General features: G+C 46.3%; 2 protein-coding genes across 8 annotated transcripts in view; both read right to left on the bottom strand.

The window, feature by feature from the left end:
- PRMT5 (protein arginine methyltransferase 5) overlaps nt 1–15,307 on the bottom strand; it is a 108,876-nt gene that overhangs the window by 20,500 nt on the left and 73,069 nt on the right. The window lies entirely within an intron of this gene.
- On the bottom strand, nt 967–14,055 carry HAUS4 (HAUS augmin like complex subunit 4). Of its 7 annotated transcripts, none has more exons than XM_050796546.1 (10): nt 13,638–14,055; nt 11,377–11,453; nt 8,825–8,967; nt 8,608–8,739; nt 7,856–7,990; nt 6,637–6,733; nt 4,604–4,770; nt 4,341–4,471; nt 3,915–3,983; nt 2,968–3,455 (listed from the first exon to the last, which is right to left on the bottom strand). In XM_050796546.1, exons 2-10 carry the CDS (start codon nt 11,429–11,431, stop codon nt 3,272–3,274), a joined length of 1,113 nt encoding a protein of 370 aa, XP_050652503.1. In that variant the 5' UTR covers nt 11,432–11,453; nt 13,638–14,055; the 3' UTR covers nt 2,968–3,271. The 7 variants fall into 7 exon arrangements, with proteins under 7 accessions (XP_050652507.1, XP_050652503.1, XP_050652506.1 ...); XM_050796549.1 differs by having other exon boundaries at nt 4,604–4,749; XM_050796548.1 differs by having other exon boundaries at nt 4,604–4,749; nt 13,819–13,993.

Raw genomic sequence — 15,307 nt, 5'->3', positions numbered from 1 at the left:
GATTTTTGTATTTTTAGTAGAGATAGGGTTTCGCCATGTTGGCCAGGCTGGTTTCGAACTCCTGTCCTCAAGTGATCCATCAGCCTCGGCCTCCCAAGATGCTGGGATTATAGGCTTGAGCCACTGCGCCTGGCGTCAAGGTCCATTTTAAAAGTTTTTATCCTTACTATTTCAAATACTAAAACTTTAGTATGATTCAAGATGATTAGTATACCAAAACTAATTGACTGAAGAAATGCTAAATACTATAAGTATCAGGAAGAACTATTTTGAGATTTTTGAAGTTCATTTCCAGCTGCTACTTACAAAGAGGAAACGGATTTTTATACACCAGAGAAATAGCACTATGTGGTATCTGACAGTTCCCACCTTAACCAAGCAATGAAACTGAGCATAATTAAGTGACAAATTCTGACCTGATGTCTCCAGCGTAATGTAATGTGAAGTATGTAATGTCATTTATTAAGTATTCTTTGCAAAATTGTTTCACCCAAATCTAATCAAGTCTGTAGACCTACTTCCAGTTTTGAGGAAATATAGGCTTACAGCCCTGTCCAATAGAACTTTCTGCAATGATGTAAACATTCTATATCTGCACTAATACAGTAACCACCAGCCTACTGAAAAATTCAATTTTGTTTTTTGAAAAACAGGGTCTCACTTTGTCACCCAGGTTGCAGTGCAGTGGCATGTTGGACAAAATCTTTTTTTTTTTTTTTTTTTTTTGGAGATGGAGTCTTGCTCTGTCACCCAGGCTGGAGTGCAGTGGCGCAATCTTGGCTCACTGCAACCTCTACCTCCCGGGTTCAAGTAATTCTCCTGCCTCAGCCTCCCTAGTAGTTGGGATTATAGGTATGCACCACCACGCCTGGCTAATTTTTGTATTTTTAGTAGAGATGGGGTTTCACCATGTTGGCCAGGCTGGTCTCAAACTCCTGACCTCAGATGATCCACCCACCTCCACCTCTCAAAGTTCTGGGATTACAGGTGAGCCACCACGCCCAGCCTGGACAAAATCTTTAGCTCCTCCATCCTGACAGAGGGAAGAAAGAAATGTCAAGTGGAAGATCTCTGATAGGAGCAGGGTTAGGATTGGGCACAGTGCCTGCCAACGGTCAAGGTGTGGGTTAAACACTGATAAGGTAAACAAGGTCACTCTGAATCTCTGAGCAATTGATCTCTACAAAAAATACAAAAATTGGCCAGGCGCAGTGGCTCACACCTGTAATCCCAGGACTTTGGGAGGCTGAGGCGGGTGGATTGCCTAAAGTCAGGAGTTCAAGACCAGCCTGGCCAACATGGTGAAACCCCGTCTCTACTAAAAATACAAAAATTAGCCAGGTGTGGTGGCACATATCTGTAATCCCAGCTACTCGGGAGGCTGAGGCACGAGAATCGCTTGAACCCAGGAGACAGAGGTTGCGGTAAGCCAAGATTGTGCCACTGCACTCCAGCCAGGGCGACAGAGCGAGACTATCTAAAAAAAATATATATATACACACACACACACACACACACACATACACACACACACACACAAATTAGCTGGGCATGGTGGCACATGCTTGTAGTCCCAGCTACTTACGGGGCTAAGGTGGAAGGATAATTTGAGCCTGGGAGGTTGAGGCCTCACTGAACCATGTTTATGCCACTACACTCCAGCCTGGGCAACAAAGTGAGACCCTGTTTCAAAAAAAAAAAAGAAAAAAAAAGTTGAGTCAAAGACATTAATTGTTCTTGTAAATAAATCCAGATCATCATTTGATATTAGCAGAAGAATACCCCAAGACAGCTTCCCTAGAAAGTGGTTTCAGAAACTGAGTAGGCTTTTCTAAATAAAGGTGGAGGCCTTCTGTTTCTATTCATAGTCCCCTATTTTGACGCCAGCCAGGACTCTGCCTTGTTCTAAGCTAAGTAGACTGTTGAACTTGGTTCCTCAGGGGGATCTCCTCCAAACCTCTGCTTTTAGAGGAAAATGTAGCCCTCAAACCACACCAAGGGAACCAGGAACACAAGTGGCTTGTGTCCTTTCCTATAACTGAGCTGGACACTGGCTACTTTTTTTTTTTTTTGAGACAGGGTCTCACTCTGCCACCCAGGCTGAGTGCAGTGGTGCCATCATGGCTCAGGGCAGCCTTGACCTCCTGGGTTCAAGTGATCCTCCTACCTCAGCCTCCTGAGATATTGGCACTACAGACACATACCATCACACTTGCTAATTAAAACAATTTTTTCAGCTGAGTGTGGTGGCTCACGCCTGTAATCCCAGCACTTCACAAGGCCGAGGTGGGCGGATCATTTGAGGTCAGGAGTTCGAGACCAACCTGACCAACATGGCAAAACCCTGTCTCTACTAAAAATACAAACATTAGCTGGCCATGGTGGTGCATGCCTGTAATCCCAGCTACCAGGGAGGCTGATGCACAAGAATTGCTTGAGCCTAGGAGGCGGAGGCTGCAGTGAGCTGAGATCACGCCACTGCACTCCAGCATGGCGACAGAGTGAGACTCTGTCTCAAAAAAAAAAAAAAAGTGTTTTTCATAGAGACAGGGGTCTTGCTATGTTGCCCAGGCTGGTCTCAAACAGCTGGGCTCAAGTGATCCTCTTGCCTTGGCCTCCCGAAGTGCTGGAATTACAGGTGTGAGTCACTGCTCCCAGGGTCAGCTGCTTTATTATAACTCCCACACTGATACCCATAGTTAGAAAATAGCTCCCTACCTGCCTGAGCATCTAGCACTCCTTTGGACATTATAGTTCTTCAAGAGCAAGCCCAAATTTAATCCACTGTACTCTCCCAAAATGAAGCCTCTAAGACTTGATGTAGGCAAGCTGGCACATCTACTTCTTACTCTTTGCATAAGCATCATATATCTGTCTCTATTTGGATCCACTCAGTTCCCCCCTCCTTACCCACATAGCCTTCAATGTTCTTTTTCCATCTTTGCCCAAGGAAAATGACTAAAATTCTAAGATATAATATCATAACTTTACTCAGGAGATAATCAAATATAATACAGGGCTGACACTGACACACAGCTATGCATAAAAATTATATAAATCTGCTTGCTAGATTTTCCAGAAGAGGCCCAGTCATTATAAAAAATAAAGGGAAACCACGAGGGTGCCTAAATGACTGCAGTGTTTCAAGTAAGTGTAAGCATTTCCACACTCCTTTGTAGTGAAGGCAGCCCCAGGTGAAGGTGGTCCTACTAGCAGGAAGATTAGGAGGCAGCAGCTGTGCAGAAGCCATGTTTCCTGGCCCTGCCAGAGCTCAACGATAGGCCTTGTTGAACTCCAGGAGAGCCCACCGCTTGTTCTCCGTTGCCTGCTTGAGTATGGTGTACTCTTTCACCAGCCTGTCAAACTCTTCCCCAAGGACCTCATAGGAGTTCAGGACCTGTCTTGACTTCTCCATGTCCTGCTCCTGTAGGTGAATGGCTCCCTCCAAACGGTCCCTAAGAGCCCGGGCAGAGAAGGTACAATATAAGGATGCTGCTCCTCAGAAAGTAGTAGACAAAAATGAAAACTTTTTCTTTCTTTTTTTGAGACGGAGTCTCGCTCTGTCATGGAGGCTGGAGTGCAATGGTATGATCTTGGCTCACTGCGGCCTCCGCCTCCTGAGTTCAAGCGATTCTCCTGCCTCAGCCTCCCGAGCAGCTGGAACCACAGGCACACACCACCATGCACAGCTAATTTTTGCATTTTTTAGTAGAGACAGGGTTTCACCATACTGGCCAGGCTGGTCTTAAACTCCTGACCTCAAGCAATCCGCCGACCTCAGCCTCCCAAAGTGCTGGGATTACAGGTGTGAGCCACCGTGCCTGGCCAAAAATGGCAACATCTTTAAATAAATGAGTTTAGGGAATGTGAGAATCACCTGTGAACAGCTGTACCAGACTCTTAGGAGTTCTCACCTAATCAGACGATGAACTTCCACTTTCTCAACAGTGTAAGTGTCGGACAAAATCTTTAGCTCCTCCATCCTGACAGAGGGAAGAAAGAAATGGCAAGTGGAAGGTCCCTGATAGCAGCAGGATTGGGAATGGACACAGTACCTGCTGATGGTCAAGGTGTGGGCTAAGCACTCATTGGATAAACAAGGTCACTCTAAATTCCCGAGCAATTGATCTCACAGTAAAGTGCCTATTTCAGAAGGCTGTAAAAGAAAAGTCTCAAGGATGTTGAAAGCTTTTGGGTAATCCAAAAGGTAATACTCCTATGTGACATTTACTGGATACCCACAAGGTGCTAGGATAAGGGAGAGGAAAGAGATTAGGGTGAGGGATAGAGGGCTGATATGTGAGACAGAATCCCTTAGATCCACAGGGGTCACAGCTCACCTCAGCTTAAGGATCATAGCACTGCATTTGACTTCCAGGTACTGGGCATTGATGCGGTCTAGCTCGGATTGAGTCTTCAGCCGGTGTTCCTGAAGAAGCCTCTGCAGCAAAGTGAGGCAGCGGAGAAGCACCTGAGCCCGAGATGGAGGAAGAAGAGGGCATAAATATAGTAGAAAGGAGCGTAGATCAGGAATCTTTGGCTTCCCCAAAAGTGCTCCTGGGGTCAGGATAAAGGAAAGGGGCTGTCCCATGCCCTGATAAACCTGGGAGTAAGTAGCACTCTTCTTCTCCAGCAGCAACATCTGTTCCTTCTGTTGGCTCTTGGCATCCTGGCACTGCTGCTGCTCACCCACCAGAACCTCTGCGAGTTTCCACACCTTTGCTGCCTTCACGGTTTCACTGTCAGCATCTGGGCAAAGGGGGCAGAGGACTGACAGGAAAACCCTAATCGCTACAACCCCTCTAAAGCAACTTCCCAGTGCCCCTATCCTATATCTAGCCCCACAAATCCTGCCTAATAACAGGTTTTCTTCTAATAATCTATTAAAAATGGCCCCATTCTGGGCTGGGCATGGTGGCTCATGCCTGCAATCCTAGCACCGCAATCCTAGCCAAGGCAGGAAGATTGCTTGAGCCCAAGAGTTCAAGACCAGTTTGGGCAACATAGGGAGACCCTGTCTCTACAAAAAAATTCTAAAATATTAGTTAGGCATACTATGTGCCTGTAGTGCCAGCTACTTGGGAGGCTGAGGTGAGAGGATCACTTGAGTCCAGAAGGTCGAGGCTGCAGTGAGGTTTGATTGTGCCACTGCACTCCAGCCTGGGTGACAGAGTTTAAAAAAAAAGAGGAGGAGGGGGGCGTCTGGTTCTCATAATTATTAAATAAATTATCTTCACTCTTACCTTTGATTCCAGATTTGGACCTTAATTCTTTTTTTTTTTTTTTTGAGATGGAGTCTTGCACTGTCACCTTGGCTGGATGCAGTGGCACAATCTCAGCTCACTGCAACCTCCATCTCCCAGGTTCAAGCAATTCTCCTGCCTAAGCCTCCCAAGAAGCTGGGATTACACACGCCCGCCACCACACCCAGCTAATTTTTTGTATTTTTAGTAGAGACGGGGTTTCACTATGTTGGCCAGGTTGGTCTTGAATGCCTGACTTCATGATCCACCCACCTTGGTCTTCCAAAGTGCTGGGATTACAGGCGTGAGCCACCGCGCCAGGCCCGGACCTTAATTCTTAAGTCATAGAAATGGTTTAGGGAGGCCAAGTGTGGTGGCTCATGCCTGTAATCCCAGCACTTTGGGAGCCCGAGGCGGGTAGATCACCTGAGGTCAGGAGATTGAGACCATCCTGGCTAACATGGTGAAACCCCAACTCTACTAAAAATACAAAAAATTAGCCAGGCGTGATGGCAGGCACTTGTAATCCCAGCTACTTGGGAGGCTGAGGCAGGAGAATGGAGTGAACCTGGGAGGTGGAGCTTGCAGTGAGCTGAGACCACGCCACTGCACTCCAACCTGGGGGACACAGCGAGACTCCGTCTCAAAAAAAAAAAAAAGATACACATTCAGGGTGGTCAGACTCAAATAAGAAAATCATTATACAGAAGCAAGTAAAAGCTGAAATATGAATACTACATCTAGAAACACATTATTATAAACAGCTTGACATAAATGGTATTATACCCTCCAAGTTTATACAGAGAGTATAAGGTGTTCTATGAGTCTGAACTTTCCTCCCTAAACCATTCTGAACCTCCTGAGAGAACTCATCCTTCCCTGCAGCAGGAGGACACTCCCACTTGGTATCTTGCTGAATAAAGAGTCCTTACAAAAGTCCTTGTTTTGGCTGGGCGTGGTGGCTCACACCTGTAATCTCAGCATTTTGGGAGGCCCAGGCAGGAGGATCACTTGAGGTCGGGAGTTCCAGACCAGCCTAATCAACATGGAGAAACCCCATCTCTACTAAAAATACAAAATTAGCTGAGCGGGGTGCCGCATGGCTGTAATCCCAGCTACTCGGGAGGCTGAGGCAGGAGAATCACTTGGACCTGGGAGGCAGAGGTTGCAGTGAACAGAAATGGCACCATTGCACTCTAGCCTGGGCAACAGGAGCGAAACTCCATCTCAAAAAAAAGTCCTTGTTTTTATTCCACCAGCAATGAAACAAATAAGCATCTCTGATGGGTCTAAACCTCTGTCCCAAATCTAAAATCAAAATATATTAGTCTCAAAAGAGCAGACCAGGAACCCTGAAGTCCAGCTGTGAGCAGAACAGAGAGCTAGCACTCACCTGAATTGGGATCATAGTAGCAGAGCAGAGTGAAACATTTCTTTTTGAGCTGCTCCTCTACTTCTTGCTGTAGCCGAGCCCTCATCCACACAAAATCCTAGTCAGAGAAGTAAAAGCAGAAATGCAAATAGACTGTAGGAACTAGGACATCTCAGCAATGAATACATGATGATAACCCGAACAATAGCCAAAGAAAATGCATCAAGAGACATCAGAGAGACTCATTTTCACCTATCCATTAGCGAAGAATAAAATGACTGTTAAGACCCCATGTTGGTGAGCACATGGGGGATCCAGGAGTCCTGAAAATACCTTTCTGGATAGCAGTTTGGCATTAGGTACCAATATTGTATATGAGTATGCACTGACTCAGGAATCCCACTTTTAGCACCAACACTACAGAAATAATCATACAAAGGTAAAGACACATATGAACCAGCATGTTCATCTCCCTGTGGTTTCTAACAGCAAAAATGTGGAAACAACCTTAATATCCATCAATAAGGGTAAGCAAATTATTCTACATCCATACAGTAGAATCCTAGCAGAGATTTAAACTGATGACATAACACTAAGCACTATGTGCCTAGATACTTTGCTAAGAAGTGCTATAAAAGGTATCATCTAATATACATTTATGTATTGACTTGAAAAGAAATCCGAAATATATTACATGAAAATAGACTGTACTTTTCTTTTTTTGAGACAGGGTCTCACTCTGCCCAGGCTGCAGTACAGTGGCATGATCACAGCTCACTACAGCCTTGACCTCCCACCCTCAAGTCAACCTCCCTTCTCAGTCTCCCGAGTAGCTGGGACTACAGGTGTGCACCACCACACCTGGCTAACTTTTCTTTTTTTTTTTGGTAGAAATGAGGTCTCACTATATTGCCCAGGCTGGTCTTGAACTCCTGGACTCAAGTGATCCTCCCACCTCAGCCTCCCAAAGTGCTAAGATTATAGGCAGAAGTCACTACACTCAGACTTATACTCTCTGTATAAGCATGAAGGGTATAATACCATTTATGTCAAGCTATTTATAATAATATTGTGCTTCTAGATGCAGTATTTCAGCTTTTACTTGCTCCTGTGTAACGTTTTTCTTATTTGAGTCTGACCACCCTGAATGTGTATCATTTTTACAAAAACAATAAAGCTTGACAAAAAACATTTTAAAGATATGGGAGAAATTAAACTATTTCATTTATTTGGTTCCAACCTCTGAGAGTGGCATGAGTTCCAGAAGGTCCGCTTTCTCCATCCCCAGCAGTGGAGGTATCTCCCTCTCCTGGCTAGGACCTAAGAGCCGCATCAGTTCAGTTACAAGTAGCCGCTGTTCAAGGGTCTCATGAAACTGACAGAATAAAAGACAGAAAGAGGTGACTATAAAACTTCTCCCACTCCACCTCTTCCATCCTCATGAACCATTTTTTCACATATTTTCAAAGTCCTCAAATATGTCATCTCCCCTCAGATAACTCAGCTGCAAGTGACTTCTCCTGTCAATGTTTGTATTTCAAACTCTGATAACACATCCACTCCTTCCCATAACTACAGTCCATTTCTCTTCTGACAACCCATTTCTCAAAGCTCCTACTTCCCCTAGATCACATCATAAGACAAAGCCACAGTTGGCCTGGTGGTTCTTGTACCTGGTTTCTTTCACCTCACTTTTTTTTGAGACTGAGTCTTGCTCTGTCACCCAGGCTGGAGTGCTGTGGCACAATCTTGGCTCACTGCAACCTCTGCCTCCCGGGTTCAAGCGATACTCCTGCCTCAGCCTCCCAAGTAGCTGGGATTATAGGCATATGCCAGTGTGTCTGGTTAATTTTTGTATTTTTAGTAGAGATGGGGTTTTACCATGTTAGCCAGGCTGGTCTCAAACTCCTGACCTCAAGTGATCAGCTTGCATCGGGCTCCCAAAGTGCTGGGATTACAGGTGTGAGCCATCACGCCCAGCCTTTGCCTCACCTTTTTGTCCTCAGAAGTTACATTTGTGTCTTGCATCTTCACATAGTAGTCCACAAGCAACTCTTGAATGACTCTATGTAAAATCTCAGACCTCAGCCATGTTGTCTTATGCAGTCGAACCTCCTTCCATGCCTAGAAATCCAAAAAATCTCAGGTAGGAACCTCTCTCTCTCTCAGGATTTTCCCTTCTTCTTATCTCTTCTTCCAAAGCCCTTACCTGAGCCTGCTCCTTTGCCAGGGTGAGGCTTAAGCCACTCTCATCTACATGCTGTGAGAGATTCAGGAGAAGCTTGCTGAAGTATGGGTTCTGTAACAAGTCCTCTTTACTCAGGTTACAAGGAGGAAGTTGTTTGCTGCACACTTAACATCATGTCCCCACAGGTACAAAAAAACAAAAAAGATGCAGACTCTTACTTTACATAATTGAGCATAACTTAATACTTCCAAAAAACCCCCAGGATTTTTATAGGAAAGATTGCTAAATCTAATGAGTTTTTTTAAAATCCACAAATAAACTAGGGGTGATATTCAAGGTAACAAGCATTTATATTATATATAAAGATATTAAGGGGGAATAAGTAATAAAGTAAGATCTTAAGAAATGGAAATGCGGTTGGTACATATTAGACAAATCGAATAAAAATTAAGGGACCATTAGTAGGAATCACAATGCACGAAATGCCTCATTCATCCAAAATTAATAGAGTTCTTGAAGTAGGGGGGAAAAAGACAACACGTGAAGTTCCAACTTTGGATGTGATGTGTAGTCACATAAACAAGACTAACAGAATACACTTAGAGTAAGTTAAACGTTCAACTAACCAAATTTTTCTTTCTTCTTGAGACAGGGTCTCACTCTGTCACCTAGGCTGGAGTGCAGTGGCACAATCACAGCTCACTGCAGCCTTAACCTCCCCAGATCAAGCAATCCTTCCACCTCCTGAGTAGCTGATACTACAAGGCAAACCACCATGACTGGCTAATTTTTTTTTCTTTTTACAGACAGGGTCTCACTACATTGCCCAGGCTGGTCTCGAACTCTTGGGCTCAAGTGATCCTCCCACCTTGGCCTCTCAAAGTGCTGGGATTACAGGTGTGAGTCACCACAGCTGGCCCAAATTCTTTTTTTTTTTTCTTTTGAGATGGAGTTTTGCTCTTGTTGCCCAGGCTAGAGTGCAATGGCACAATCTTGGCTCACTGCAACCTCCACCTCCCGGGTTCAAACGATTCTCCTGCCTCAGCGTCCTGAGTAGCTGGGATTACAGGCATGCACCACCACGCTCGGCTAATTTTTGTTGTTTTTTTTTTTTTGAGACAGAGTCTCCCTCTGTCGCCCAAGCTGAAGTGCAATGGCACTATCTCAGCTCACTGCAAGCTCCGCCTCCCGGGTTTACGCCATTCTCCTGCCTCAGCCTCCCCAGTAGCTGGGACTACAGGCACCCACCACCATGCCCGGCTATTTTTTTTTTTTTTTTTTTTGTATTTTTAGTAGAGGCGGGGTTTCACTGTGTTAGCCAGGATGGTCTTGATCTCCTGACCTCGTGATCCGCCCACCTCGGCCTCCCAAAGTGCTGGGATTACAGGCCTAAGCCACCACGCCCGGCCTCTAATTTTTGTATTTTTAGTAGAGACGGGGTTTCTCCATGTTGGTCAGGCTGGTCTCAAACTCCCAGCCTCAGGTGATCCACCCGCCTTGGCCTCCCAAAGTGCTGGGATTACAGGCATGAGGCACCACATCCAGCCAGCTGGCCCAAATTCTTATAATTGTCAGTAGAGTAACCCATGTAGATACAAAACAGCATAGGCATGAGAAAAAAGTGTAAGAAATTGAGATCCTCTGGTTATTCCATATGCTCAAGGAGCTTTCTTTCCATTTCTTTTTCCATATGCTCTCTGTTGGGGTCTTTAACCTCTACTTACCAAAACACCCAAATTTTCATTCTTTGGAACATCATATCCAAAGTCTTCTTGGGAAATAAGAAATCTCTCTTTTTCCCTAAGGTACTGAAGCATCCAATATGGAAATAGTCAAGATATAGAAAATGCAAGCTCTTGAAGGATTCAAGATATATAAAGGATCTGAGATATGGAAATAACTCAAGATATAGAAGGATCTGAAATTTTGGAGACTAAGATATGAGAATATTTAAGACACAGGTAGGAAGGACGCCTTCAAGGAATTTGCTGGCTACCCTTATTTTTATAATATGCTTGCTAACATCAGCATGGGAGCATCTTGAGTTTTTAGTCTACTACACAAGCAGATATTGAACCAACATTAACAGAAATTAGTATAGTATGTTTTCCAGTAAGAGAGTGTTCAAGGATCTCCATGTATTCCAGTTTCCTCAGAAACATAGGCTTCTGTGAGGAAAAACATACTGGGGAAACTTAGAAATCTTTTTATTTTTTTTGAGACGGAGTCTTGCTCTGTTGCCTAGGCTGGAGTGCAGTGGCGCGATCTCAGCTCACTGCAAGCTCCACCTCCCGGGTTCACGCCATTCTCCTGCCTCAGCCTCCTGAGTAGCTGGGATACAGGTGCCCGCCACCATGCCCAGCTAATTTTTTGTATTTTTAGTAGAGACGGGGTTTTATCGTGTTAGCCAGGATGGTCTCGATCTCCTGACCTCATGATCTGCCCACCTTGGCCTCCCAAAGTGCTGGGATTACAGGTGTGAGCCAATAAATCCTTTTTACTAGAAAACACAAGAACCTGGATAAGACCTCTCTGGATAAATCATCAAACCTTTTGCAAATGACTACTCTTACCTTGTTGAAGTATTTCCATCCCTTCTCCAGGTGAGCAGAAATCCCCGGATGCCATTTGATTTTCTTGGGATTCTAATCTGTGGAACCAAGTGAAAGAAAACAAAAAGATGAATAAACAGCTGGCTACTTCAAGGACACTATCTTAGGTTCAAATTTCTGTTGTCTACAAGCTGGAAAGAAACCTCAAGGATGACTTTTATAGAGGGCCTGTATCACCCACCCTGGGTCCCAAGCTCTTACACAAGTTTTATGGACAAACAAATTTGCAAGTGCCAAAACATGTCACATTCTAAGCACACACATGTTTCCACTTGCTCCAAGCTGTCCCAAAGGAGCCTCCTAAAAAGAGAGCTTTCCAATTCACTGAGTCTAAACAAGAGGATTCTCCACCACCACCACCATTATGCCAAAGTTAAAACTGAGCTGCAATGGCCGGGCGCGGTGGCTCACACCTGTAATCCCAGCACTTTGGGAGGCCGAGACGGGCGGATCACGAGGTCAGGAGATCGAGACCATCCTGGCTAGCACGGTGAAACCCCATCTCTACTAAAAAATACAAAAAACTAGCCGGGCGAGGTGGTGTGCGCCTATAGTCCCAGCTACTCCGGAGGCTGAGGCAGGAGAATGGCATAAACCTGGGAGGCGGAGCTTGCAGTGATCTGAGATCGGGCCACTGCACTCCAGCCTGGGCGACAGAGCGAGACTCCGTCTCAAAAAAAAAAAAAAAAAAAATGAGCTGCAGCTTCCCAGTTATGAGTGAACTGAGGGAAAAGGGAAAAAAATCAAAGTCTACTTTTTCCCCCCAAATAACTCAGCTATCATATTCCATAATACTTTTTTCGTGCTTCTTTAACTTTCATCTAAGATCTGTTGGTAGTTTTTTTTATCGTTAATTCTAGAATCATCCTTCAGGAATGACAAATCATTCCACACTTGAACAACTGGTTTTCACATAACAGCCTAAAAAGAACCTGGAGGAAAGAGCATGCCAGGAAGACTGACAGTGAGGTCAGTGGCAAAAGAGTAATGCAAAGGCCTAATGTGGCTGCAGCGGGGACTGCTGTGGGTGTTTTTTTTTTTTTTTTTTTTTTTTTTTTTGAGAGGGAGTCTTGCTCTGTCGCCCGGGCTGGAGTGCAGTGGCCGAATCTCAGCTCACTGCAAGCTCCGCCTCCCAGGTTTACGCCATTCTCCTGCCTCAGCCTCCCGAGTAGCTGGGACTACAGGCGCCCGCCACCTCGCCCGGCTAGTTTTTTTGTATTTTTTAGTAGAGACGGGGTTTCACTGTGTTAGCCAGGATGGTCTCGATCTCCTGACCTCGTGATCCGCCCATCTCGGCCTCCCAAAGTGCTGGGATTACAGGCTTGAGCCACCGCGCCCGGCCGCTGTGGGTGTTTTGCCAGAACATGGAGTTCGCTGAAAAGAATGACACCAACACAGGGGCGGTAAAGATGGGCACAGTTTGGCCTCAGGAGACAAAAATTTTCCCTTGACATTACATGTTTTTGCTCTGCCCCTTTTTCTTGGAGTAAGGTATCAAACTCCAAAGGGCAGCTGAGCCTCCCAAAGCCGAAGAGGCATTGAAGGTTATTATGATTTAACGCTTCATGTTTATAGAACATTTGGTTTACTCGATCGTTTTATGAGTAACATCAAAGTAACTACTCATTTGTTTTCTAACATGGTCTAGAGGGGGACGCAGCTGAGAAGGCAGAATGCTGGGACTTAATTTGCAGCTAGGCCGTTGCTTCTGTGAACTTAAGGAAAATGCTTTTTTCTGTGCCAAACTTTTTCCACCTGCAAAACTGAGATAACAATTCCTGCCTTGGACGAGACATTAAGAATCAATAACACAATCGACTTGTCAACAAAAGCCACTACTTAGTTAAGCTCAGTGTTTTAACAATTCTGTTTATCGTTGATCTATGACTGCAAATAAAAAGTTTTGCAGGCAAATTTCGCACTTGGAAATGAGGACCAACCCAAATTTCAAAAAGCCAGCTGTTCGTCCCTCCCTAGGGTAAGTGTCCCCTTGCGTTTTTTAGGGTGCCTTTCTTTACTCTTCTTAAAGGTTACAGGGCGTGAACCGCAATCAGGCTCGATTCTCCACCCTCAGCACTCAGACGTGTTAAAACGCTGTTACAGGGACCCAAGCATTTAAATGTTCTGACTCAGACGTCTTTTAAATTCTTAGAGCTGTCTTTACACGCTGCACTGAACGTTAAATTGATTTTACAGGTATTTTCACAAGATATGACCCTTACAGGGCCCGAGATGAATCAAAATGCAGAACGGGCTCTCCCGCGCCTACTTCCCTTCTGTCTGGGAGGCCAAAGATTCCCAAGGGCGACGACTCTCCGGCCGTGGAGGCCGGGGACTGGCCGGAATGACTCTCCCCGAGCTCCTCTTCCCCGAAGCCCCGCCCGCCGACCCTCTAAAGCAAACCTGCACACCCTGGGGCAGCGGAAGCTCTCAAGGCGGTGCCGAGAACCTCGGCTGGGGCGGGCTGGTCAGCAGCGTCTACACCCCAGAATCCGCCCGCACCGGGGCTCCGGAACCTCTTGTTCGGGCCCGGCGCAGGGGCTGGGGGAAGTGAGGCCCGGAAACACCAAGCTGGAAGGCCGGGGAAAGGGAAGGAGCCGAAAGTGCACTAGAGGCTGCGTCGAAGGAGGTGGAGGCGGGGCCACACTCGAGGCGGGAACGGCAGGCCCCGCCCCTCAACGGGTGCGCGCCCTGGGTTCCCAACGCCCTGGGTTCGCACGCTCGGGTTATGGAACCCGGACTGGAAAACAGGATGGTCTCGGAAAGGCTTTTTTGCCCCTTCTCCTTAGTGCCTCTCCAGTGAAGGGCAGATGCTGAGAAAATGGTAGTAATTGCTAACATTTATTGAGGGCCTACGATGAGTCAGGCACTAGGCCAAGCATTTTGCTTGCCTTGCCTCGTTTAGTTTTTGTTGTTGTTTTGTTTTGTTTTTGAGACGGAGTCTCGCTCTGTCGCCCAGGCTGGGTTGCAGTGGTGCAATCTCCGCTTACTGCAAGCTCCGTCTCCCGGGTTCAAGCAATTCTCTTCCTCAGCCTCCCGAGTAGCTGGGACCACAGGTGCCCGCCACCATGCCCGGCTAATTTTTGTATTTTTAGTAGAGACGGGGTTTCACTATCTTGGCCAGGCTGGTATGGATCCCCTGACCTCGTGATCCACCCGCCTCGGCCTCCCAAAGTGCTGGGATTACAGGCGTGAGCCACCTCGCCCTGCCAGGCCTCATTTAGTTCTCAAAGCGTCCTGTGAGAAAGTCACCATCATACTCATTTTGCAGAGGGGGAGAACTGAGGCACAAAGGGTTAATTTCGAGGTCGCCATTTGTGGGGTCTAAACCTGTCCCAATGGTTCACGGAACCTTCCCAGACCTGTCACCCACGCCGCGCCCTGCGAGTCTCCTCACCAGGGCCTGGCTCGGAGGCGCTGCCCGCCCAGCCTAGCCCAGCCCATGCGGGGCACCATACGCAGCTTCCTCAGGGTCAGCTTCCTCTCGAATTCCCACCACAGACTCCCTATTAGCGCTCATTCCTCATTCGCCTGTTTGTTTGTTTGTTGTTTTTGAGACAGAGTTTTGCCCTTGTTGCCCAGGCTGGAGTGCGGTGGCACGATCTCGACTCACTGCAATCTCCACCTCCTGGGTTCAAGCGATTAGCTGGGATTACAGGCACGAGCCACCACGCCTGGCTAATTTTTTTTTTTTTTTTTTTTTTTTTTTTTAAAGACAAAGTCTGGCTCTGTCGCCCAGGCTGGAGTGCAGTGGCCCGATCTCGGCTCACTGCAACCTCCACCTCCCGGATTCACACCATTCTTGTGCCTCAGCCTCTCGAATAGCTGCCACCCTGTAATCCGCCACCACGCCCGGCTAATTTTTTGTATTTTTAGTAGAAACGGGGTTTCA

The sequence above is a fragment of the Macaca thibetana genome, chromosome 7 (genome assembly GCF_024542745.1).
Source record: "Macaca thibetana thibetana isolate TM-01 chromosome 7, ASM2454274v1, whole genome shotgun sequence".
Classification (NCBI taxonomy): Eukaryota; Metazoa; Chordata; class Mammalia; order Primates; family Cercopithecidae; genus Macaca; species Macaca thibetana.
This window is presented reverse-complemented; position numbering and strand designations above follow the sequence as displayed.

Bases quoted from the DNA above. Each gene is read 5' to 3' on its own strand.
- HAUS4 (XM_050796546.1), bottom strand. From the start codon at position 11,431: ATGGCATCCGGGGATTTCTGCTCACCTGGAGAAGGGATGGAAATACTT. The intron at 4,472-4,603 runs GTTTATCAGGGC...TCTCGGGCTCAG, and splicing joins AGAGTGCTACTTACTCCCAG to GTGCTTCTCCGCTGCCTCAC. The intron at 3,984-4,340 runs GTGAGCTGTGAC...TCCCTCTGTCAG, and splicing joins GCTATGATCCTTAAGCTGAG to GATGGAGGAGCTAAAGATTT.